The sequence below is a fragment of the Grus americana genome, chromosome 2, assembly GCF_028858705.1.
Source record: "Grus americana isolate bGruAme1 chromosome 2, bGruAme1.mat, whole genome shotgun sequence".
Taxonomy (NCBI): domain Eukaryota; kingdom Metazoa; phylum Chordata; class Aves; order Gruiformes; family Gruidae; genus Grus; species Grus americana.
In genome coordinates this window covers 130,284,997-130,312,768 of record NC_072853.1, presented here as the reverse complement: position 1 = coordinate 130,312,768, position 27,772 = coordinate 130,284,997, and the positions used below count along the sequence as shown (strand labels likewise).

Below are 27,772 nucleotides of genomic sequence, written 5' to 3'. Positions count from 1 at the left end.
CAAGACCGCTTACTAGACGCAAGAAGGATTAATGACTGTGCAAAAAGCAAAATGAAAGAAGATGAAAAAAGGGAAGGACTTCTCAGTTAAACTGCGCACAGAAAAAAGAACCAACTTCCATCCCTTCTGTACCTGAGCAGCTCTTTGAAAGGATATTTTTTCATTTATTCCTCCCTCCTGCTTGGTTCTACTTCCTAAATTGATGCAGACCGAACACAGAGACAACAAAGACAGATAATTTACATTTCACAAATCCAAAAAAACTTCAATTATGTCTAACCAAAAGGAGAAAGTGTTCAAAGTTGCAATATTTTATTCATATGGACTTGTTATCTGTATAAGCTCCAAAAGGCAAGTATTACACTGAATTAGAGGAGAGAAGGGGTTAATTCTGAACTACAGGAAGGGCCAGCATGTTAATTCACATCTATTTCCAACCCCCCAAAAAGTAGTGGCTCCCTGCCCTAAAGCCTTTAGACACCAAGTTTATCTCCTGATGGCAATGCTTTAGCTGCCTGAATGCCATTCATTTGAATAGCTTAAGAAGTAGTGAAATAGGACTTCCCATCACTTCCACCGGTGGTGCAGAAAGTTATGTCCTCTCACAGCAAGTAGCCAGTAATTAAATTTTTTAAATGGGAGGGAAGGAGGACCTACCTAAAGAGGGGAAAAAAAAAAAAAGTAAAATTCACTGAAGAGATATTCTGATATCTTAGAAGTTGGCGGCATCATAAATTTGGGAGGCTGATGCATCTTTTTTGCTTTGACCCCTCTCTAGCTAATGTGCTTGTTGTTTTTCTTAGCAGCAATACTAATGAACACTAGCAAGTTTCACAGCTAACCCTGCAGCCTATAGAATCTTCTTGTTCTCTCCCTTCCATACTTTAATACATATATATCTTTTCTTCCTGGCATAACCCCCTCCTTTTCCCTTTCCTCTCCTCCTCTCTGTTTTATGCTTCACTTTGATGTTGTTTCCATATTTCTGGAAAATTTTCACTTCAGATTTTAGAACTGCAGAATATAACAAAGAAGTAACACTGGATTCTTTGCAAATTTTACAATAAGCAAAATTGGACTGCAGTAGAACAACTGTAAAAAACTCAGATAATATCCTCAAAAGAATATAAAAGACTGCCTACTTTAGTAAATTCCAAATTATGCAGAATTTTTTTATGGTATACTTTACTAGATGAGAAAAATCTCCTCTGAAATGGAATTTGCAGCATTTCTACGCTTTCCAAATCACTATATCCTATTGTCAATAAAATGCTGCATGTGCTGACTCTTCAAGGAGTTAAAAAGCAGAAAGGGTCGTATATCAATCTACATATTTCCAGCCAAACCAAATCGAGAACAACCTTGAGATTACTGGGTTTATTCTTAATCAAACACAGATTAACAAAGTAGGTTGCGTGCATTATACTAGGAATTTTTTTCCATATTCACGAGATAGTTAATAACTATAAATCTGATTGAAGCCTAGTTGCCAAATTGAAAAATGACAAGAGGATTTCCAAACATTTAAGGAAAAGGGAAGAGAAAGAAGTCAACAGTAGTAACTGTGGCTGAACACATGTTCTATGATCTGATGTACTTTTTTCCATGAAAATTGTGATTAAAATCAAAGACTTGGTGCAACTCAGACAAACAAGAAGATAAAACTGCCATCAAAGTATTACAATAAAGGGTTTTTCCCCCACAATTCACAAGATAATTGCTGCATAACTGCACGCCAGGGAAAATAACTGGAAATTAGAGGGAACATTTAAAAGTTTGCATTTTATAAATTCAGCAATCAACACAAAGATCTAAATGCACTGGCATATCCAATAACCTCAGAAAGGTTTGGATTTATCAAGATAGCTCTTACTCCCAAAGCCAACCTGTGCAACACAGAACTAACAGTCTCCAGGGAAACCAAAATCCTCTTGGCAGGTCATGCCTGTATATATTTTATACATAGCACTTTGCAATATATATATATATATATATATATATATATATGCAGAAAAGGACAGATAGCTTTATAAATGCTTGAATGGTACCTGCTGGTTTCTGTTTCTTTTCACTTTAAATCTCCAGTGTTTCACATGCATTTTCCCCTTCTGTTGTAATAGGTGCTTTCAGTCTTGTAAAATCTTACTTAGGATGATACTCTGCGCCAAGTTTGTTTGATTTTTTTAAAAGCTAGAAATGGATTTTTTCCAATCCTATCACTAAAGTCCATATATTACCCTATTTCAGATGTTCTCATTTCTTGACTGCCTCAGCCAATAACATTTCTTTTCTTCAAAAGGCAGCAGTACATACTAAGCACTTAATATTTTAAATTAGAATAACTGAAGTATCACGGTGACTTTCACCTTTTTATAGTTTTCCTGGCTTGAAATATTTTATTTTTTTGATAAAGAGAAGACATTTCCAAATTATGCATGTTTTTCATTTGGAAGATAACATAAAGTAAAACTTTTCAGTGTTCTTTTGGTGCTCCTTTAAATCAAATTCCCCTATTTGGGAAATCCAGTAATTTTTCATAAATGTCTGTTAAATTGTTTTCAGCTTTACTGGCAAAACTAAATAAATATTAAAGCAGCCAAAAATGTAACATGCATTATATAACTAAGCAAGCAGCATTACTTGAAGATATATTTTCAATTAGATTTTGGGCCCAGGTTTGGTTATGTTTGAAAAAGAAAGTTGGGTAAGAGAATGCTACATGATCAAATTCAATATAAATACAAGATATTCAGGGGCAGGTAAATTAAATTCAGAGGAAAGGCAGATATAATGCATTTTTTTTTTTAGACATATAACACTGTAGCAATCCTAAAACAAACTTTCTATGGGCACCTATACAAGACCCAGAACACAAAACAGCTGTTAGATTATAAGCAGAAACAAAACTGATCCACCTAACTCCATTGAACTTCCCAGGAAAACTCCAAATTTTAGAAAGAAATAAAAAGGAAATTAGATCTGTCTTCATTTCCAACCATTAGGCCCGCTTGGAGAACTGCAATGAAATACCAAATGCAAAACATTGTCCAGAAAGTATTTACCATTCCTCTCAGCTCTCCTGCCCCACAATTCTACTTTTTGCATTGATAACGGGAATATATTCCCATCATTGCAAATTGTAAGCATACTTCTGTTAGGGTATGTGAATCTTATGTGAAGAGTCTGTCTGTACACAAGCAGGATTTAAAGTTTACGGTCGCAGCAGACCTCGTCTCACCCTCACAAGACTTGCTCTCAATGCCACCGTGCAGCTGTACTTGGAGATCTCCACTACCCCAGAGCATGAAAAGGAGCAATCCACTTGGAACTAAAGCTTTTCTGGTATGTGCAGCAAAACAGGCCCGAAGAGGAAGATCTTGTGATCCAAATCCTCACTGTTTAAAATTGTCACAGGAAACCCTCTCTCTGATGACCTATTTTACGTGCAAAGATTTGCATGGGAATGTAATCATAGAATATGCTGAGCTGGAAGGGACCCATAAGGATCATCGAGTCCAACTCCTGGCTCCACACAGGACCAGCCGAATCAGAGCATATGACTGAGAGCATTATCCAGATGCTTCTTGAACTCAGTCAAGCTCGATGCTGTGTCCACTTCCCTGGGGAGCCTGCTCCAGTGCCCGACCACCCTCTCAGTGAAGAACCTTTTCCTCATATCCAACCTAAACCTCCCCCATCGCAGCTTCATGCTGTTCCCTCAGGTTCTATCACTGGTCACCAGAGGGAGGAGATCAGTGCCTGCCCCTTCGCTCCCCCTCATGAGGAAGCTGTAGGCCATGATGAGGTCTCCCCTCAGTCTCCTCTTCTCTAGGCTGAACAAACCAAGGGACTTCAGCCTCCCCTCATACATCTTCCCCTCTAGATCCTTCACCATCTTTGTTGCTCTCCTTTGGACACTCTCCGATAGTTTTATGTCCTTTTTGTACTGTGGCACCCAAAACTGCACGCAGTACTCAAGGTGAGGCCACTCCAGTGCAGTGTAGAGTGGGACAATCACTTCCCTAGACCTAGGGATAATGTAATCCCTATCATTTCCCCAATGGTTCCTGATTAATTTGGCACGTGGAAGAGCCATGTGTTACCCACATCTATGATTTCTAGAATGACCACATAAACTAAAAGTCCGGAAGATATAAAGCTAGAACCACCAAATGGATCAGTTACTTTGCAACAAATTAGGCAATTATGTCCTTTAGAAATGAGGCAAAGGAGAATTAGAGCTATACCAAAGAGGCCCTACTTTACAGTTAATACATTATTGGCTTTGCTGACTCTATTGGTACACAAAGGCGGTTAAAGATCTGATTAAAATCAGTAGTAGATAAAACACTTTTTGCTGACTTTTTGCTATCTGTATTGCTATTTATATAGTGCTATTATACAAATTCCTGCTCAAGTTTTTTTGCCATTAGCATAGCTAATGAAAAGTGATTCCCACTGATGAGGCTTTTGTTCTCCAACCTCTCTGCTGCCATGGCCTCAGATTTCCCTTCTCTTTTCTTCCCACCCCCTGGATTCCTCAAACTGATGAGAAACAGCGATTCTGTGGCTATGTTGGAGCGAGGCACTGGCTTGCTGGCCAGCGAGCTGTCACCGAGAGCACACGTGGCTTAGATCTCCTCACCTTTCCCTGATCAACGTGGGTCTTTGTCTTCTACCCAACTGCCAGCTTACACAAAATTAGGAGCAGCCTAATTGTCTTTTAAAAATTCTAGTATATTGGTTTGAAATTGTCCAGTTATAATTATTTGGAGGAATAAGACAGACAGACTGCAAGCCTTTTTCAAGTCTCGTTTCCCTAGGAAACCGGTTCAGAAACAAAAAAGAAAAAACCCGTCGCACTACCAACTCCAAACCCTCTGGAAAAAAAAAAAAAATCCTTCCAAAGTAAGGCCCCAAAAAGAAAATCCTCCAAAAGGTACTATGAGATATTGCCTTTCATAACACCTCTGACGGTGTATTTAACAGCGATAAGGCTTTCACAGAATATTGAAAACTACTAGCAAGCAATAGTTTCACCACTGGCACCTAAAAGAAGTATGTCACTGCCAAACACACCACATCACTTCAACTTGGCAAGAACGCTTGATAGAAAGCCAGAGAGTAGTGGAAAAAGCTGTTAAAAGTTAACAAAGCACTTCCCAAAAGTACTGTTTTGTTTTTTTAAGCAAGTCTGCTAGAGCATGGGTGATGGATTTACTGAAGAAAAAAGTTTCTCTTGGCAAAAAACCCTGCTTTTTTTGCTTAGAGCAAATTTTCCTGTCACTCTCCAGAATTTGAACTCCTACTCCCTCGTTTCAGAAAAATGTAGCCGGTTTCTGTTTTCAAGTAAAGAATTCCCACACAGTAATACTGATAGCATGCAAATCTATTGCTTAATATGGGTCATGGGAAAATGGCCACAAATTCAAGCATCGTTAGAACGGAATGACCATAGTCAAATTCTAATTTTTTTTTTTTTTATTTTGCAATAAAATGGTTGGTTTTGCAATTTTGTTTTGAAAGAGTAGTAGACTATTTCTCCAAATGTTTATGAGAAGGCATCATTTTACCTTTATTTCTCAGTGTAGTTCTGTCAGAAAAAAATACTGCACCTAAAACATTTATTGGAGATGAAAAGGTAAGAAGCGGAGACATCTCACCTTCAAAGCTGCCAAAGAATGAGTTAATGAAGTTATACTCTAATCCCAAAATAGTAAGTACATGCAATAAAGATGTAACAGATGTCCTGTCCAACAGGGACAGAATTCTTTCATGGTATGAAGGTGGTAATTAAAAAACATTATGCAGACAATCTTAAGATCTAAGCCTTTCCTTACCCCCTGGATAGGATCCTTTTCAGGTTAGTGACATCAAAAAATTAGTTTCATAAATGCACATTCTTACTGATTAAATAATAAAATACAGAAGCAAATAAACATGTTAATTCCTAGTTCCTTTTACAAGGAATATAAAATAAACTTTATAGGTGGCACAGTGGTGTATGATGATGCATATTCACAGACAGCATACAACACCAGAATTGTTCACTATTATTCTTGTCAGGCACTGCTAGCACAGGCAATACCTCAGGAGCACACTCGTGAAAGCGTGCAAAGCACAGTGTCTCTATGCTTTGGCTAATACTGTTTTTCCACTGTTCCTTATAACGCAACCCAAAGAGAGGTCACAAGCAGCCTTGCGTGGCTCTAAATTCTAATCATATGACAGCCCATGTTCAAGACACTTTTGCTTCTCTCCATTCCCAAGTGTATTCTGCAAAACAGAGATCATTTCTAAGTCTTTTTAGGTCAAGAAGGGCCAGATCTGCTACTGGATAATAATGAAATATCACTGATAAAACAGTCTGAGTTTCCACCAATTGTTCTGGAAGGGTTCCCTGGAAGTATCTGTTGATGAGCAGACCAATTTCCCCCCAAAATTTACTACAATAAAAAAAAAACTAAACAAACAACAAAGCCAACAACTAGTGCAAGAGTGCAGCTTGACAACGAAGTCTTACAATTATAAAGTATTTTATTCAGTGAACATGTGGTGAAGAACAATGAAAATAATCCCACAGAATATGTACAATTTTATCTATTTGATCATTTGAAAGGCTTCATCAAGGCATTCAACCCAGCTGGAAAAATCGGGTAGAGGAAGGGCTGCAGAGAAAGACAGATGCTGCATCTGAGCTGAGCATTCCTTAGTAAATAAACAACAAAAACAAAACAAAACAAAAAAGCGATTCTGACACAGTTCCAAACTTTATGAGACAATAACTTAACAAAAGACCATTTATTCTGTCACTCTCTTTTCGTTCTTTTGTTTTGTGATTTGAGATAAAAGTAGATGCTAATTTTTTTTGCTTACTAATAATCTGTACAATAATTACTAGTGAATTAACCCATGCAATTTAGCACTATTTGTCAATTCTTATATCAGTTGTTATTAAGAAATTCAGGAAACAATTGTTCAAATAAAAGAACGCCAATAGAGGGCTTAGCAACCAAGGAACTACAGCAATAGACTGCTGTTTATTTATATTTCACCAGTAACCATATCTTGGCTTATCTCTAACTTTCTCAAAATTCCATCTATTTATTTGTAAACCTCATACCTCATTCTCTTTCAGATTTAAGGCCTTTTATCAATTGATTTGGAAACACATGGCATCTTTAGGACTTCTCACATCCTTGATGTCTTTAATTTTTTATGTGCCACATAGTATGTGAAAGCCTCTGTATTAGCAGACTGAGATGAACTCTTTCAACTGATGGCTGTTTAACAGACAGGCAATATTTTTGCAGTTCTTAACTCAACTGATGACTGTCAAGCTTGTCTTTCGTGCGTTGATCAAGAGCTACAGCTCACAGCAAAGGCTTAATGAGATTCTCTTCCCCTTGAAAGGGCTGTTTCTTTCAAGAAGAATCTGTAGCTAATCAGTGCAAGTCTCAAGTTGAGAGGATGGTTATTTGGGGGGGGGAGAATGAAAGGAAGGAAACAGAGTTCTTTACAATTTCAACAAAACAGAGCTCCATTTATATGAAATAAGCAGGGTTTGCAAAAACCAATTGGCCGGAAAGCCTTAAATTTGCAGTTCCTGCACAAGACCTTATCACCATGCATGTGGGTTACCATTTACCAGTAAGAGCCATACCAGTTAGCTATGGCAGCTGAGTAAGCATCGGACTCAGCTGAAATTCCTCATATGCCACTTCGTATCTGGGAAACCCCCTCACACTGCTGCCGATCCTAAGTTTATCATATGGCACAGTGTGTCACAAGTATCAAATCATTTGCAAAAGCATGACTGCACGCAAACCAAGAGTTTGCTGGGTGTGCAAGTTATATCACAGAAAGCAAGCTGTAATTTCACACAGTAATTATATCATTTGGACTCCATTTAAGCCCAGTATATCACATATTTGTATGACTGCAATAAGATGAAACCAAGTCACCGAGACTTGTGTTTAGTGTTTAAGATACAGGGCAAAAATATCCAACACATGCCAGGGTTTTGCCAAGATACCTGAACAAATGCCAAAGGAGCTGGCTTGGGAACTGGAAGCTGAGCACAATGTTCAGCAAATGCTACTAAGTTCTCGTCCTCCACATGAGCCATGAACGTTTTTCCAGACTGCCTCATCACTTAAAGACATGGCCGCAATCTGGAGGCCCAGATCAATCATTATCAGCTTTGTAATAAGTTATGGCTGCATGACAGTAATGTTCATACAGTATTTCACCAAGAAATTACATTGAAGAGTTCAGAAATTGCTGCAGACTGGCCATGAACCAGCAAGCACGTGTCAGAAGCACGTGGAATGCAGCATTAAATTGAGACCTAATGAAAAAAGGTGCATTATACCCGGCCCAATTTGAGATTTTGCTTAGCAGTATATTTACATCTTGTACAGACAGAACACTTATTAGGCTACCTATCACTTGTGCACATACATATAGGCACTGAAAAACAAAACAGAAACAAAGGTCTTGCGTAGATAATGCACCATCATGGACATAGGATCAATGCCTCTCTCTATATAAAGTCAAGGTAAATAAAATGCAGGTCAGGCATTCGCACACAAACCCCATGCAAATGCCATAAGACGACTAACCTGAAGAACAGTTAACAGGAGACACAACCATTAAGGTTTGCAAACTACATTATTTTGCTGAGTACAATACTCATAACCTTAATTTAAATTGCAGTCACAATTATGCTTGTTGCTAAAGCAACAATTCTACCTATTTACAGAACTGGGCAAAGAAAATGAGAAATCCTGCAGTTTCCATGTACAATAGACATGGTATATTTAAACTACCTAAATGTTCTCAGGTTATTCTTCAGACAAAATTTAAATCAAATGTTGATCTCTCCTAGTAATGATAACATTTTAAGGTTTAAAGTAACCTTTCCCTGTTCAGTAATGAAATAAGCCTACCACACTCAGGGGAGGTTTTTCATGTCACTTTCAGATTCAAGAAACAAAACAAGTTGTCATGAAAGACCCAAAAGGGATCTGAACCCAGAAATGTAAGTTGTCTGCTTCAGTACAAGACCATGTGCCTGCCTGTGCAGGACACCATGGGTTTTATTCAGGCAGAACTCAATAGCAAATCTTGTCAGAACAACAGCTGCAGTGCCTGCCGGGCTTCGCTGATACCAACACAACAGAAAGGCACATCTCCGGCTTCCAAAACACTGAAAACTCACACAATGCCATGTCTTCTCTTCCTGCTTAACAAGTCAAATGATATCTGTCCCTCCATTTTTACTGTCATCCATCACCCTGAAGGTTTTTTGGTTTGTGTGTTCAGCTCCTCCTGTCCCCTGACATTCTTTCCCTATTTTATCTGCTCTACTTTCTCTTGATGTCCTCTCCTTTCTGAAGACCTTGTCTCCTCTTCCCACCATGCATGAATACCCACATCTATCCTGGCAACGAAGTGAGCAGAGCATATGAGGTGTCACACCAACACAGCCCTCTTAGGCTTCCAGACACAGAGAGATGCTGCTGTGAACCCCCTTCCCTCTCAGAACACAGTGGCCGACATCATGACAACGGCCTTACGCACAACGTTTGCGGTGTCCATGCCCATGACCTACAACAGCATGGGTCCAGGCCAGGGTGGTTCTACCTCTCTGGAAGATATAGCAAGAGGTGTCAAAGGCCATCAGGGTAGTGCCCTTCCCTTCTCAACTCATGAAAAGTCACCTGGTCACATATCCCTTTAGGAGAGCAGCAGCAGCAGCATGGTCCTGCTCCTGGAACTCCTCTCAGCTGCACGTGTGATCCTCTGCAGAGAGCCCACAACATGGATGAGTCACATTGTATTGGGGGAGTGGGGGGGGTGTTCAATGGAAGGATGTTGGGTACAGACTTGCTTTTTCTCCCTATTTCAGCATGCAGCCTGCAGACAGGGTACATACCTCTCACATTCTCCCCATGACTGAAGGTGCAATGCCAGATGCCCAAGCCAGGCTCTGCTGTTTAGTTTTTGTTCCAGCTAATCCTCTGGACATGCCAATCCACTGGGGACTGTTTCTGGTGTAAGTCATATCAGCACCCCATCACCCTTTTTCCCCATCTTTGCCCCTGCCCCAGAAGTTCCAGATCACACCTTCCCTCTTTTGCTTTTCACTTCCTTATAACTTTTGGGCGATGTTGGTCTTCTCTGAGAATAAAGCTGGCAAAGGTGTTACTTGAACTCTTTTGCTGATCCATTGCTGTTTAGCTGCAGCTGTGCCTTCCACTTCGCTTTTTCAGCTGAGAAGCCTAAAGCGCCCACATTTTCTGGGGTGCAGCAGCAGGAAAGTTATGGCAGGGAGCCTGGGCTAGGGATGCTGTAGCTCATCACAAGGCTGACAGGCATCTTGATTGCTGCATTTTTTGTGGGAAAGAGTGTGGAGGCAGTTTCTAGGATTGAAGGATTCTGGCTATGAAGACCCTTTGTGGAGCTTCATATGAGCTGACATGTCAGCTGAGTGTTGACAGCCTATCAAGCAGCTGACAGGGCACGGTCCTGCTCTGAATGGAGTGCTTCAGCCAAAAGCCTAGGAACAGGACTGGCAGGCCATTTCTTCTGCAAGTTAAAAGGAAAGCAGAGAAGGAACAGATGCTTCCCAGGGAGAGATGCATGCTTCCTTGTTGAGAGTAGGGGAGAGCGGATCTCCATACTGCAGGACTTAATCAGCCTGTACCACCCTCCTTCCTTGTCCTTAAAAGTCTTTCCTCTCCAAGCCAGAGGAGCAGAAGGACAGACTTTGTCACTCCTCCCTTTGTCACTTCTCAGAAGAGCAGGGCACAATATTCTCAACCCTCCCTTTTCCTGCATGGTGTGCTGCTACTACTTTTCAGGTATATGCTTTTCCTTAGTGAACAGCTCAGTCCTAAGTCTGTTAGGTTTCCTGAGGGCCATTGAGCCAGCAGCCAAAGGCATCTGCCAAGAGGAAGAAAAAGTCAAAATGGACATTGAGAGTCAGGGAAGAGACAAAGTAACTAAGCTCACCTAAAAGGGACAAACGGTCGAATGGAACCAGAGGAACAGTGAATCTCCTCACTTCTAGACACTCAGTTATGCTGTGCCTCTCTGCAAGGGCAGCATTTGGACGATGGCATTGCAGACCTTCATCATGACTTTGCCCACTGCAAGTTTTGCCTTCTCTCACCAAACTGGTTAGCCACTGGCCAATAGGTAATGCAATCATGGGACTCCACAGGGCAACAGCCACACCTGTGAGAGCAGGTTTGGACTCCCAAAATTTCATCCAGTGATAGCAAAGTCACATCAGTAGCTTGTAACAGCAACAAGTTCCGACCTACCACGCTATCCTCAGTGCAGTGAAGCAACCACTAGCCCTATCAGTCCAACCTTGTGTCCCACACCCATAGCACCCTCCAGTGATCTAGGGCAGAGCACACAGAGTGAAAACTCAAGATAGTAAAGCACAGTCCATGTCTTCTCCTCAGACAAAAGTATGGAGAAAGCAGGAGGGAGTCAGCTCACCTGGGGTGTGCTCACACAGTAGCTGCCACAGCTAAAGAGGATGTTTCTCACTCCATCCTCAATTCCATCTCTGGCCATTGGCAAAAAAGTCAAGAGAAGTCACCAGGCAGTAGGTGCAATGGTAGCAGGTATGAAAAAGCAGGAATGGAAAACAACCCAGGAACAGAAGTAGGAACAGAAATTAGACTTGTTTCTGCATGTGAAATCTCTTTACAAGCATCACTAGCAGAGACAATGACAAGCTACAGTCATTTGTGCAAGACAGACATTGGGACAAAATGGCACCTCCTAAAGTGGCTCCCAGAAGGGCCTGCAAGCCAGAAAGCAAACATATGTCAGGTACCTTTCCTTCAGGTTGCTTTGAGCCACTTGCAGAGGGATGTTCAGTGTACCAGAGGACACTAACTCTTGTCCAAAGTAAAACCCTCAAAATGCATTTAATGCAGTGTAAACTCCCCAGAAGCAACTGCTCCAACCCGGCTGTCTACTCCTCTTGCGCCACACTACTGGCTTAAGATATGCACAGCCCGATACCAGCCAGTGCTGAGCTATGTGGACCCTTGGGTCTGATCCAAGACAGTTACAGGTTACGTGAAATAGCTAAATGTCCACACTGTTTCCATCACAATAGAGACTCTTTTTTCTTCCTATGGGAAGATTAGAAAAATAAATGCAAAAAGAAAAAATCCCACACAATCAAGGTACATCTACTCAGTGTTTCTTTTCAGTATGATTAAGAAAAGCGACTTCTCACAGTCAAGAGCAGCTGGCACAAACAATTCCTGGTTTCTCTCAAAGAGAGTATCCTCCACTCAGTATTAACTAATTCTAAACCTTTCATTTGCATGAAGCTTTTGCCAAACAACACTTACTTACAAAGTAAATGATTAAGAACTCCATTAAAATTAAAATATTGCATAGATTTTGTATATCTTTTATCTGGTTGATGTCAAGAAATTTGTAGTTAAAAGTCATAAAATGACCAAACAGATTACTACAGACATGCCTCCTAATCACTTCTCTCCCATAATAAAACCATGAGGTATTTATTATTCAAAGTTACAAGCCACCGTGTGATCTGTTCCAGTTAACCACAGGGGAAATTTTGTTTCTACGAAAACAGGATTGGGCCCCTGTGGCTTGAAGAATTTCACCATTCCATCAGAAATGCCTGTTTACCAGCCCTGATGACTGCCAATCTGGCTCCTTGGCTCTTGAACAGCATCAGGAGTATGAAAACCACATGAAGATTGGAAAAATGTGCAAAGTCAGAGGCAAAAGAAAGGACTGGGCCACTCAGAAAGATCATGTGCAATTTCTGAGTCGCTGATAGAAAGAAAAAGTTTCTTGAAAGTTCAGAGCTCTTTCTAGACATATCTGTAACTATTTTTCCATGATGCAAGTGAATTACAACATTCATGCACGTGTGATGTACAGTATGCATCTCTTGTAAGAATTCAATAACTACAATAAAGAAGCTTCAGCTAACATAGTAGATACAATCTATGACTGCATGGTAGGAATGGCTTCAGTCTAAGAATGGGTACAGACCAGGGAAGTTAGCACAAACATGACCATTGCAGCACTCAATTTTTTCACAATGTGAAACACACATAAATAGAAAACACCCTGCAGATGTTCCCTCCCTCCCTAATACATTTTTCGTTTGCACACATCCATTGCCCAACTACACACACAGAATCCATGTAGAAAAAGTGGCTATTACATTGCTAGATGTATTTGGGGTGGGATTCCATAAAAGCATCTAGAAGAAAACTATGCTTCCAATCACAAGTTGAAAATACCGTTCCAAAACACATCATATGCATGCTTTAACATATTTGAGACGTCTAATACACATACCATATTGTATCTAAGCTTTCATCTAGCCTATAATGTATTATTCTAACACGAAATAGCAGTGCCACAGTTCAGTTGGATCTTGGAGACAGGCAGTACCAGCAATTTGTATTTTTTTCCCATTTGAAAGTATGTGAAAGGTACAGCTTTTTTACAGGTATATAACTGTTAAGATAGCAGCTAGGAAATTTAATTCATAATATTGACTAGCTTCTTGCTTTAGATCCAGTGAAGGCCATAATCCAGCTGCTAGAGTACTGGAGTGCCCAGGACCTATTCCCAGTTCTGTCACAGTCATGATAGGTCTTCAGATAAAGCTGTTTGTACTTTCTGTTGTACAGTGCAGCCATAAAGCAAGACATAAAACATTGAATGTTCATATCCTCACGAATCACCCCCTCAATAATATAAATGCATATACAATACATACACACATGTATGTATTACATACATATTATTGATGTACAGATACAGATATACATAGAGAAGAGAGACTGTGTGCATACAGTCTACCATAGCAAGGATCTATATAATTACAGAAAGCAAAGCTTGTATTTAGAAACTAAAATATGTCTACCAGATTTTACTCGAGTTACGCATCCTTATTAAAAAGCCAACCATGGTAAAGAAGTTCAAATTATTCCTAAAAATTCTTTAAAGCAATTACATTTATGATGTAATTTATTGCATTTATTAAACTACTAACATATGGAATGCTCCTTTTATGTCAAATTGTAAGTTTCCCAAGACACACAAATAAGTTTTATAAACTGTTACAGCATGAACGTTTCATTTCGCTGTGACTTACAGTGGCAAGTCCTGAAGGCTGACATATTACTACAGATTGTAGTTCACTTCAAACAAAATACCAAGAGAAGCCAAAAAATTTCATTTCTTCATGTCTGCATTAATGGAGAGGACTGAAGCCCAGATCCAGCAAGCCCCTTATGCCAATCCTTGTTATTATGTGCATATTTTCAAGTGCATATGATCAAACTAAGTTGAATAGGATATGCACATGGACAAAGCTTAAATGAAGGGGAAGTATTAGCAGAATCTGGGCTATGCAGAAGTAATCCATTGGCCTCTTCTGCTCATCATCTTACTGCTGTGAACCTGATATATATTAATCTCCATTGAAGCAATGTTTTAGTCTGTTGTATATGATCTATACACAGACTGGTTCAAGCTATCACATCACATTAATAACCTAACAATATTTTGCCTTGCTAATTTTATTTCATCACTCCTGAGGACAAAGTGGTGGTAACAGACCTGGTAAACTGGAAATACAAAACTCGAATGCTAATTTCATTTATGTTCTTTTGCTTACAGAAATGAAAACAGGAAATTAAATAACTTCACCAATGGGGAAACCATTGCTTTTACTAGTCTTAAATCAAATAATACCACCTGTGAATGTAGGGTTGCAAGGTTTGTTCTTTTTGCAGACACACAGCCACTTGCACAGAGAAGTGGGGGGGTTGTTTAGTTTTGATGATTATTTAAGTGAATGGTGAAAAGAAACAGAAAGCAGAAGCCAGGCACAAATAACTGCTTAATGCAATATAAAAATTACTGATAGGAAGAGATGGTAAGCACTGAAGTTGAAACCAAATATTATGTTCTGTAGCAAACAGAATTTCCTGATTAAAAAATGCATACATATTCTATAGGAAAAATGCCTTCTCTGTCCTCAACTCACACACTTTCCAGTGCATGACACTTCCAAGTTCCAATTAGACTTCCTCTTTCCCCTCTCTGAGGGGAAAACTGAGGGGGTTTTATTAATTTAAGCCTACATACAACTGAAATTCAATCCCAAATTAAGAACATGTCCATACTGAACTGTTTCTTTAACTATCGATTGTAATATAATGTCTTTTATAAAGGTTCATTAACACATTATTTGTGTCTTTATTAGAAAAAAAAAAAGCAATAAAAATAAATCAAAAGCCCAGCCACAGGAGTTGTAATAAGACTGTAACGAATGTTTTTTGAGCAGTATAACTGGTTCCAAAACATTATTGCATAGTATCCAGCAGCTTGTCAGAACTTGAAAGACAGATAACACTTTCAAATTTTATATATATATATGCATACATATAAATACATATATATACACACACACATATATATAAAAAATGCCTCAAATCAGAAGGTTTTATGTGTGCAGTAAATTTGTTCTAGTATGAGTACAGCCCTGGTAAAATACATGTCCTTAGACACAACACAACAAAAAAAAACCAGTGGAAATGTTGAAATGTAACTAATAACAATACTTTTTAAATAATTTTCTTTAGGTAAAAAAAAAATCAAAATAAAGAGACAAATTCTTGATAATAAGGATAAAAACCATACGCCCTTGTATTCACGTTATAACTTAGGAACTTCTTTGGGACATATGAAGTATTGCCATTTTTCATTCCGTCAGTCAAAACATCTGGATTTTAGTGGTTTTATAGCACAAATGGCTTGTTCAGAGTATAGCCTTTCCCCATTTAAAAAAATTTATACCTCCATTTCATTTTCATCACATGGCTAGCATATGTTTCATGCCAACTTTATTCAAGGGCAAAACCTGTCGTAACTCATCAGGCCAATGAGTTACTATAGGAATGTAAAGCAAAGCAATAAAAAAAAAACCCACCCAAACAAAACCACACAATCCAATCAAATCATTAAAAAAAAAAAACACCAAACCACAAACCAAACTCTACAGTATTCTGAGAAGGTAAGAGATAAATAACTATTTTCTCAGAAGGTTTCTCTCAGACGGTCATCATAACTGAAGAGAGGTGAAAGAAAAGAAATAAAGGATGATGAAGAGCTCTGTTTCTGTATGACTTGTCACTGCAAGTGAAACTTTCCAAAATAAGTAGATCAGATAAGAGCAGGGAAGGAATGCAGATTATTGAAATTTTTCTCTTTCAAATGAAATAACAAAACAAATTAGCTTGCCCCATGGTTGAAAACATGGTTGCTTTAAATTAAGCAGCAGCCCACAAGCTTTGGACAGTACAGATGACAAAAGAATAGAGCACAGGATGACATTGTCAAGGGACAACACTGAAGACAGACTGTGATTTCTTGGAAGAGGCCACCTTACCAGGAACACGAAAGGGAAGACTCATAAACAGGCATTATAAAGCCAACAACTCAAAATGAACATACCGACCGCAAGGTTTTGAAATGCCTTAGCAAAGTGCTCCTTATACCTCAAGTGCCAATCTATACTAGATGATAACTCTTTGTTGCTATCAATCATCACACTTGCTCAACAAGTAAAGGACAGTGGCACACCTAACCATTTTAATTCTGAAGAACCATGCAGATTATCAGTGTTGTGGCACACTGGAAACTGATGGGTTCTTCATTGCCTGCTTTCCTTGAAAGCTTGGGAAATCTTTCTCTAGATGCTTCACTTTCAAGCACGTCAATCCTTTAACATTGGGAAACATCAGAATGAAGGTTACACTTGCAACCTTAATTCTGTCTTTTGCATCTATGCATTATTTATACAGTTCTTAAATAAGTGATCAAACACTATTTTCCAGTGGACGTCTGCATCAGTGCAGAACAAGGCTCAAGTTCAGAAATTAACAAAAATGTGTAATAAAGGAGCATATTTCCTTACATTCCTTCAGCTGTGTATGTCAGAGGGTAAACAGTAACCAAAGATAGCAAGTAAGAAAAGTTAAGTTTCTGGCTAACATAGCAGAAAAATGACCAGCAGGACAATATTTTACCCCTGTTTTCAACAGAGTGACGCTAAGGGAATGAGTTCCTAACAGTGCGAGCTGATTTAAAGGTCCTTTTTCTTTTCCTGACTGCATATTCCCACCGCTTCTACCAGCTCCAGCATTCTTCAGACCCTTCCACAAGACACTGATCTGGCAGAGAAAAACCAAACAGAAAGACTGCATAGCTTTCTGCCAGATCCTTGAGTTAAATCAATTCACTGAGCAGACAGGAGGTGAGAGAGGGGAGCAATATCTCCCCACATATAGCTGCAGAAAACTTATGTCCACCTAGCTGCCTGTGAAACTGCCGTTAAAATGTACACCACATTCTGGAAGCGATCTCTGATTATCTGGATATCAGATTTGAGAATACAAGCAGTTCCAAACTGAAGATGTGACCAGCATCCACATTTACGTCTATAGTCAATGAGAGCTGCTTTTGGAACACATGAAGAAAAGCTAACGACTTGGAAAACTTCTAGCAGTAATCCGTCTATTAGGTCCCACTTGCAACACGGAGATTATCACATCCTTCTCACTGTTAAGATTAAATGCTTGAGAGAGATACAGTTATCAGAGCAGTAAATGTTATAGAAAAGCCCCAGAGAAAAATGAGTACCTGTCTTCAGAGCCAGGCTCACTAGTGCTGTAAACAAGGCCTAGAATAAGGATACAATAAAATACTCTGCAGCCACTCATAATTTAACATGGTTTATTCTAAAAATCTAATGAAGTAGAAAACCTGTGGAAAAAATTATGTCAGGATATATATATGCACTGAAAGGGCTAAAGCGGATTCACAGAAGACAGACTTCACAATCCAAATGTTCTTTTTACACAGCTGTGAGCATTTCATTTTTAGAAGCCTCTGAATCCACATGGGCATAGGTGAAACACTCATTAACTCTGGTTATCTGGAAGGTTATTTCTGAGCAAAAATATAAATAAACCAGTGATGCTGTCACCATTGCGAAAAACCTGGAACGTTGTAACACTATGTAGTAGGACACGAGCCTTCATTCAGCCAATTACATGAACAGGGAGCGAGCCAGCCGCGTAACCACAAGCTGTTGCCCTGCAAACCCTGAGAACACATAGTCATGGGTGACACTAAGGAAAAAGAGCAGGAACAACAGCTCCATCCCCTCCTCGTCTGCCTATCCGCTGGCATCTTCAGAGACATGAGTGATGGGGATACAACATGCCAAAGCAGAACTCAATGGGAGCTGGATAGCTTACACTTTTTGGCAAGCCAAAGAGTTTGATAAAAGTATTTCTACTCATAGTCTCTTTAAAACCATGCCTCCCAAAGATCAAAATATAACAATCTATGATGAGTAAGAAAAATGTAGAAGTATGCTTTACAACAAATCTATCCATTTAATCAGACTTGGAAAATCTGGGTTTAATTTTTTGCTTTGTGCCTGAGGCAAGTCACATTGCTATCGCATGTACTGATTCTTCCTCCATACAGTGACAAAGATGAGACTTCATTATGTACCAGAATGCATAAGCTAAAGCTTATGAGGCAATCAGTGATGAGCATCTCAGAAGAGCCCATAGAAGTATGTCTTCAATATTAATTTCATTTTCACTGATGACACAATGTGCAGTACATCTCAGAAAAAGTTGTCAAACTATCGAAGGACATGAACTGTTCACTTTGGTTACACTAAGTTTATGTAGTTTTATTTCAAAACCATGAGAATCCACGAGTACAGGAGATAAGCACTACAAAAAGTCTGCAAAGACAAAATTTCTCAGCTCCCACATAGCCTACAAAAGCACACTCCTGTCCAACCACCACTTCCAAACCTCCACCTTTTTCCAAACTTGCAGCAAGTTTTAAAAACCAACAAATTCACATTACTCTGGGCTGAACATACTGAACTGCACTAGAGGTGTTACATCAAGTGACGTACTAGCAGCTCTTTGTCTCACACAGTGAGAGACGTACCACTTTGGTTTTTCCTTTGACCTGATCTGCAAAACAAGAGAAGTAGCAGTGCTCTGCAGGGCAAAAGCACAGAGGCTCTACCTGGCACACTGCCAGCTAGCTATAACAGATTTTGGTACTGTGTTGTTTTATATATAGCAAGAAGCAGGTCCCAGCCTTCTGCTCAAGCTTCAGATTTCCAAATGGTGTGAGGAGTAATTGCTTGTAGAACAGGCTAATTTTGAAGTGAAAGAGGGCACAGGCAATGGTGTGAGCAACACTGGCAGAGATGCTTGATGTCAATCAGGAAGGAAAGAAATGGAATATCTGTGGATTGTCATGTGAATTAAAGATGACTATTTCAGACAGGAAAAAAAAAAGGAGGTAAAAATTGCATGAGAGTGGACCGTCACCTCTTTGACCTTTCACCTCTTCAGTGTCTCCCACTATTCTGTTTCCACCCACATGGGCGCAACCATAAGTATTTGTAACCGCTTAATAGTTATTCAAGGTAAGTTAGCAAAACTGAAAACACTAACTTTAACCTCTCAAAATACTCCTGAGGGAGCACAGGGCGCACAAGGGAAGGAAGAAAAAAGAGCAGTAAAGTATATAACCTGGCAGACCTGAATTGCTTTACCATATGAAACCTGGATAAAATGCAAATTAAGGAAACAAAAATCCATATTAGAGTAAGCCAAAGGAAAAAAAAAAAAAAAAGGGAGGGGGGAAGGTATAAAGAACCAAAAATCTGAGAACCTACGACTAGAACCTATGACCTTAAAAATTTACAGGAAATTCTCAATAAGATCTCTGCATGTCAGTATTATGACTGAAGAGAAGGCATTTACTTAAAGAAACTAAAGACATTTTAAAAACTCAACTATTACACACACTATTCAAAAACCATTATGGAGCAATTAATATGTTAACTTGAATAGAAAAAAAAAATCTAAAGAAAAATATTGTGTACTTACTATCATTTAGTGTCGTGAAGTCCAGGAATCGATATTCATAGCAAACATCTATCTTGGTTTCTACCTGGGGCCTCTTCAAAGTTGAATAGATATTACCAGGTCGTTTTTCATCATGCTTCTCTAGTTTGTTCAATCCACAACCCATTTCAGCAGCTCCTGATACAAAAAGGTAGGGAAAGGAAAAAGGGAAAACGCATAAACACCATTCATTTTGGCGTTTTTTTTTCTTTCCAGTTTCATGCAACACAATAGTACATTACAGTGATTTTTAGTTTTTAAATACAAGCTACCTACAAACTATATGAAATTGTATAATTAAATAAACGCTCAGATAGTAACTGAAGTATGCACCACTCATATCAGCTCTCAGGCATGCTATTATTTTATTGGAAAATTGACAGTTTAATGCATGTATTTTGCATCTTTCACATGTATTCAGCAGTATACTCTAGAAGACACATATTCCATTATAAAAAGTTGCTGAAAATGCAAAATAACTTTATAATATAAGGGTTGACAACTTAATAACAATTTATTCATATGTAGTTATTATGAGAGCAGATAGTATTGTCTTTTACACAGATTTTTTTGTAACATTCAAATTAATATAATGTAATTCAATGGAAGAAGCAGGTTTGCAGAGAAATACCAGCATTTAGAAAACTACTTCACTTCCACCTCATTTTTTAGGTATGCCACAGGAAGTAATGGCACTTTGTAGAAGCCATCTTCAAACCACAACAGGCACGTGACCACAGAACTGGACTAGATAAATCTAGTTCTCTTTAATAAGCTGCCAGTCCACAACATTATAAAGGATTACTCCTGATGACCATTTCTGCTACACATCAAATGTTTTTCAATATCCCGCATGTTATGGCTCATCTGAGTATAAAAGAATGGAAAAATTGCTTGATGAAAATACTCGGATGATCCAAATCCTCTTACTCTTCAACAACAACACTGGTCAGACTGTGGCAAATTATTTCAACCAGCAATGAATATGAGACAATAAAGACACACTAGCTAGGCACCTCAGGTTTTTCATTACAACCCACCCAGCATCCTGCCTCCACCTATATGGAGAAACTCATGCTTTGGGGACAGGGAGGGACATGCAGAATAAACACCCAGTGACAAAGGGGGTGTCCCACAGGCCACCCTGGGCACTTCGAAGCAAGGCATCCATTCAGTGTAAACACACTACATGAAGCATCACAAAGATCAGTGTTTCAGCCTCCCTGCAACCTCCAACAGATAGCAAGGAGCACCTGAAAAACTTCAGTCACTGACTAGGGCTGTCTTTACCTTGACAATTGATAAAGTGGAGAATGTAAAACTAGTTCAGGTTCCCTGTATCCAAAGATGTGCTTATAAGCTTATGCCACAGCTCCATCCCCCAAGTGGTGAGAAAGTTAGTCAAATTTCCAGCCCCAATGCATTTGGAATCTACTCGTTAGAAATTTATTTACACTTACATTGTGCTTTAACTTTTACAATTTTTGTCCCTCCTTCTATTTCCTTGGTGAAATCATTTTTATGAATAGTTACCACATCCCTTCCTGTATTTTGCTAGGATAAATATGCTTAAATCCTTTCCTGTCACTTACAAGACAGGATCTCTGCTCCCTTCATCACCCCACTCACTCTCATTTGCATCACTCCTGTTTTCATTTCTCTACGTGAACACAGGGGACCACACACTGGATGAGCAAGGAGCTCCCACAAAAACTCAAAGGGAAGAAGGAAGTTTACCACATGTGGAAAAAGGGAGTGGCCACTTGGGAGGAACATAGGAATGTAGTCAGAGTATGTAAGGACGCAACGAGGAAGGCTACGGCCCATTTGGAATTAAAACTGGCAAGGGATGTCAAGGACAACAAACGCAGCTTTTTCAAGTACATCAGCAGCAAAAGGAAGACTAGGGAAAACACTGGCCTGCTGCTGAATGAGGCGAGTGCCCTGGTGATAGGAGGATACAGAGAAGGAAGAGTTACTGAATGTCGTCTTTGCTTCGGTCTTTACTGCTAAGGCTAGCCCTCAGGAAACCCAGACCGTGGAGGCAGGAGAGAAAGTCTTGTGAAAGGAAGACCTTGCCTTGGTTGAGGAGGATCGGGTTAGAGAACATTTAGGCAAACCTGACATCTACAAATCCATGGGCCCTGATGGGATGCACCCATAAGTGCCCAGCAAGCTAGCAGATGTTATTGCTATGCCACTCTCCATCATCTTTGAAAGGTCATGGAAAACAGGAGAGGTGCCTGAGGACTGGAGGAAAGCCAATGTCACTCTGGTCTTCAAGAAGAGCAAGAAGGAAGACCTGGGAAACTAACAGCCAGTCAGCCTCACCTCCATCCCTGGAAAGGTGATGGAACAGCTCATTCCAGGGATCATCTCTAAGCATGTGGAGGAAAAGAAGGTTATCGGGAGTGGTCAGCATGGATTCACCAAGGGGAAACCATGCCTGACCAATCTGATAGCCTTCTATGATGGCATGATTGGCTGGGTGGATAAGGGGAGAGCAGTAGATGTTGTCTACCTTGACTTCAGTAAGGCTTTTGACGCTGCCTCCCATTTCAGTGGTGCCCAGCGACACGACAATGGGCACAAACTGGAACACAGGAAGTTCCATCTCAATATGAGGAAAAACTTCTTCACTGTGAGGGTGACAGAGCACTGGAATGGGCTGCCCAGAGTGGTTGGGGAGTCTCCTCCTCTGGAGATATTCAAAACCCGCCTGGAAGCCATCCCATGCAACCTGCTCTAGGTGATCCTGCTTTAGCAGGGGGGGTTGGACAAGATGAGCTCCAGAGGTCTCTTCCAACCCCTACCATTCTGTGATATGCTCAAAATGAGATCTTAACAAGGCCTATTAAACTAACATTGATACCTCCCTGTGTCTACTGCAAACATGCCTACTGCACCTAAAATCATCATTCACAGCCGAATCACATTCACAGTTTACCGTCAGCTTCCCAGTAACCAAAGAATGCATTTCTCTTTATTTTTATCCAAAACAGCTAATTGAGTTTTCAACTCATCCCTCATAACTTTGCTCTATTCCCTTGCATTTCTACTACTCCCATTCTCCTGCACCCCTGAAAGAGCTGGAAGTCTTTCCAGGCTCAGCAATGCCATCCACCTTCACATCATCTGCAGAGTCCGTAAGGGCGTATTTACATCTTAATGCAAAGTCACTAATACATACATCAAAACAGGGCTGGCCAACGCATCAAACCTTAAAAAATACCATAGTAAATACTCGATCATACAGAAACCGGAAGCAGAAAAAACATTTGCTAGAAAGACCTGCAGCATCAAGAAAAATGGATATGTCATACGTGTTCCTGAACTTTAAATATTTGGGGGATTCATCCAACAGAAGAGAACCTTCCCCGCTTATTTTGACAGAAGAGTGAAAACTACTTTAACAATTTCTATAAATGAAAGCTAGGGTTTGGGATTTTTTTTTTCTTTTGGCATTCAAGGTTAAAAATCCTCAGGATCTTTTTCTGTTCCCAAAATGATACTTTCTACTTTTTTTTTTTTTGTAATGACAACTACTACCATTAAGTAAAAAAAAGGATTATTCTTACACACATACAGCAGCTTCTTTATTTTGCCTGTGTAATATGATTAGCTTAAGTCTAAAATGTTATTTTAATATATAAATGTATATTGCATATTAATGTGCCTAACAAGATACTGTAAGTATTTCCATGGACTGTAATGGAACACATCTAGCAGTATACTTGTACTTTAATATATTGTAGAATGAGGAACTAAGATAGCAATAAGTGTTACCAAGTGTATAAATTTTTTGTTTCAGTGATGCCCCAGTAATTCTTACACATAAGTATACAGTACAGCATTTCATAAGGAAAAAAAATCCATTTCAGAGGTTATTAAGCAGCCGTGCCTGCAACCCTTAGTTATACAAAGAGTCTGAAATCCACAGGACTCTTCAGACAGTGGTGGCTGCAGGAGGAGTCCTTGGGGACTCAGTATTTCATATCACTGAGTTTTGCATTCTTTCCTAAATTGGGGTGAAAATGCCAGAAAATACAAGCCTGCTCTTCCAGCGGCAGCCACAAACGCTCTCCTGTGCTTCTCTAGCAAACATTTCCTCGGCTCTATTGAGAAAACCAGTCCACCCTCATTGCCCATGCGAGTAGCGATCTCTGCAAACAGTGCCAACCCACAAGCGATTCAGCATGGAGATACCTGCCCACTTGGGACTGGACTGAAAACATACAGTTTTTGTGTTAATTCACTGAGTCACTGCTTACCAGAAGACTGATCTTCATCTTCCTGCTGCTTGGCTAAAACTTCTATTAGTATCGTTGAGGATAAATACTTCACCATTATTTCTTTATACAATTATATTTATGTTACTAAAGGACACATATGGAAAAGGATGTTTTCACTTGAATAAAAATGAGGTATTAGCAGAAAAAATAAGTTTTACAACATCACAGTCTTTTCCACAATAATTAGGATGCAAGTGCTGCAGCAGTAGAAAATAAATCATAAGAAATAAAATTCCTATTTTAATACAAGAGTTTAAGTATTAAAAAAATCCAGAGATATATGAATACTTAAAGTTTTCTCAAGGATACTGATGCCATGTGTATCACAAGTAACCACTGAATCACCAATTTCTGCTCAATGTTATCCCACAAACTTCCTACTGGGACAGCTTGCAAATCTTCCAAAGATTTTTAACACTAGCTATTAACATGCAGCAAAGTTAGCGCTGTTCAGAGTCTTTCTATCCTCATCTGAAAACATCTCCTTGCTTTTCAGTTACAAATCTAATTGTCAACAGGGCATTATTCACCTTTTTAATTTTCTACGCTGAAGTTACCAGAGAGCTGTAAGAAGTGTTCATCACCAATGCATTCAAAGTAATCTAAACCTACTTCAATCCCCTTTTTCAGCAGGTATATTGTTTTGCTATAAGGGAAGTTTAAGGTTACTGTACTGCATATATTTATCTTGGCTTTCTATACCCACACATGAATTCTACTCTTTTTATTAAGTATTAAAACAAAATATTATCACTAATATTCACTCTTTCATAAATTAAAAAAAATTATTCAAAAAAACCTGCAAAATTTTCAATTTTTTTTTGCTCTGCAGTAGGTTCTAAGACAAACTTTTTTCTTTCTCATTAATGTAAAAATTATCAACTCACTAGTTCCATACATACAAGAAATACCTTGAGTGAGAGAAAAAGTAACATCTAAAGAAGAATATTAACCATTAAAATTAAGATTTAGCTATGGGCTTTTACAGCTACACATGCTGGAAAAACTAATTCTGTCTACAAACTCACTTAGGTTGCGAATTAATCTTAAGCGTGCCCTATAATCTTGATAATCTCTAAAACTGTTCTTGCGTTCAGCCATGTGACATTAAAACTAGAACTGAAACCCAGATCTAACAACAGATTTTTTTTTTTAAGTCTATATCTCATCTTAATTTTGCAAAACATGAAAAATGGAAGCTGTGATGAGTTGCAGAACAGCAGCAAAGCCTACAGTCAATTAATTCCTAAGTTTGTCTTGTGAATGACAGCAAAGGTCATCACTGGTTAACAAACCAGCAGCTTTCTTCTGCAAACCGAGTTCAAAAATTTAACCCAGGTTTTGTACATCCCAAGCAAACACCCAACTTGCAAGCCACAGAATATGCTTCTTGCTGCTGCTGCCACCACCTCTTCCTCCCCGTTACTGTCCTTCGTCATGTGTTTTGAGAGTAGAGGAGCTGTGGAGAGCGTCTGGAGGAAAAGGACAGAAACCCACCCCACCATGGCAAATGGCCCCTGAATACTCCTTCCCAATGCAAGTTTTATTGAAACAGGTACCATCCTGTGGCATGAAAACCAAAAAAACCACAAGAAATTGTATACACCAAGAGAAAAGTATTTCCATTTTTAAGTATGTCCATGAAAATGAGCATATCTTGAATAAAATATAGGAATTTTTATAGTGCTTTAAGAGATCTGCCAAGTTTTCAACTCGTCATCTCTGAACCTAAGCTCTGTTAAAATACTCTCTGCAGCTTGGGTTTGCTTTCTCACTTTACTAGCTTGTGTTCAAAATAGATGAAATACAAGTTCAGAATTAGCAAAGAAAAACAACAAGCATAAAAGAATATCGTGTAGCTAACAACTTATTTTCTTGATAATAGTGGCTCAGGCTCCAAGATTTCTTTTCAGCAGGCAAAGGGCACAAAAAAAAAGAGAAGAAAAAAACCTCTGCCTTCTGATTTTTTTGTTAGGGGTTTTTTTGGGGACAAATGGAGTTAATTTTCTGATGTATCACTCCCTCCTTTCATGGAACTCCATAACAATTTATCTCCAAGGAATAATACTGAAAATTACACTGAAATGTAACAGAACCACATGGCTAATGGAAGCCTGAATAGATTACCAGACTAAGTAATTTAAGGAATGTTTATCAACAAAGTATGTATTGGCTAAACAGTTTATTTCAACTACATCAATATTACAGAAAGTATTGTGTCAATGACTACTTACAGGGATGATTTGAAAAGACTTCCTAAACAATTATTTGAAAAACATATAGTATTTGAGTCAACTGCTAAGCATTAGACTGAATATTCAAATATCGTCTAATACACATGTAAGTGCAATACACTACCACCTGAAATAGAAACAAGGTAATTTTAATATTTATAATGGCATCCAAAGAAAACGTGCTATACAGGCAGATTACACTACTGTCAGATTGTTTTTAAGTGCAATTAGTGAGAACAAGCTTGCTTGCATTAACATATTTAAAATGTTTATTATCCAGAACTAGTGACCTCATTTTGTAAGCTTTATCATGAATTAATTTATTTTTTAAAATACATATCCTAAGTTACTGCTAAAGTTCCTTTCACAAAATTATGGAATGCGGTGCTCTTACTGACGAGTGCAGCAGCGAAACAGGATAACTGCAACGTATTAATAGGTTTTCTCTCTTGACTTTGGTTAAGACCTTTCATCCTGGTTCTTCTTTCCATGGGTAATACTCAGCTACCTCACAGGGATGCTAGAAGGCTTTTACAAGTAATTATAGGACTTCACATTTGTTGTGCAGTAATGAGACACACTTATTTTCTTAAATAAACCTTCACTCCTGCAATCCTGACCTTTCCATTTTCAAAATAATAAGCACTTCATGCTCAGCTTAGTTCACTTGCTAGCATGTGGTCACTTAATTCTTGCATCCTTCCCAGTCTACAAAACAACAGAGTGTTTAGTTCTCCGTCCAGCTCTAAACAAACCCTGAGAGAGCGTACAAATTATGGTTGAGTCCCTTTCCTAGCACAGTTAAAGCAATGAAGCAGAGGAGGAATAACAAGGAAAAAAAAACATCAGGCAGAGAAGCATAACCAAAGCAGAGGATTAAAACACCAGACCTGACAAACTGGGTGTACAGGTAAACAAAGAAAGGAGAGTAGTATGCTCAGATGATTCTTTATAGGTTCCCAGAGTAGAGCCGCGCTCCTGACATAACCCCATTTTTCCCACCCTGACTTACCACAGCGTAGGTGATCTTTTTGTGAGATCACACCATTAAGAGGGAAATTCCTTACCAAGAGATATCTATTTGGTCTTTATTCAAGAGTATTACCACACAGGTAAATATGTAAGCATATATTCAATAAATGCCACAATAATTTTTATTTGTGGGGAAGGATTAGTAGTTTAAGTAACTAGCATT

General features: G+C 39.0%; 1 protein-coding gene across 2 annotated transcripts in view; it reads right to left on the bottom strand.

Annotated features, from left to right (window-relative positions):
- Window positions 1–27,772, bottom strand: part of RFTN1 (raftlin, lipid raft linker 1) — a 100,004-nt gene that overhangs the window by 68,102 nt on the left and 4,130 nt on the right. For both annotated transcript variants that reach the window (XM_054817637.1, XM_054817638.1), the window contains exon 2: window positions 20,034–20,189. In XM_054817637.1, coding sequence (XP_054673612.1) covers window positions 20,034–20,178 — 145 coding nt within the window. In that variant the 5' untranslated portion in view covers window positions 20,179–20,189. The remainder of the gene's footprint in view (window positions 1–20,033; window positions 20,190–27,772) is intronic.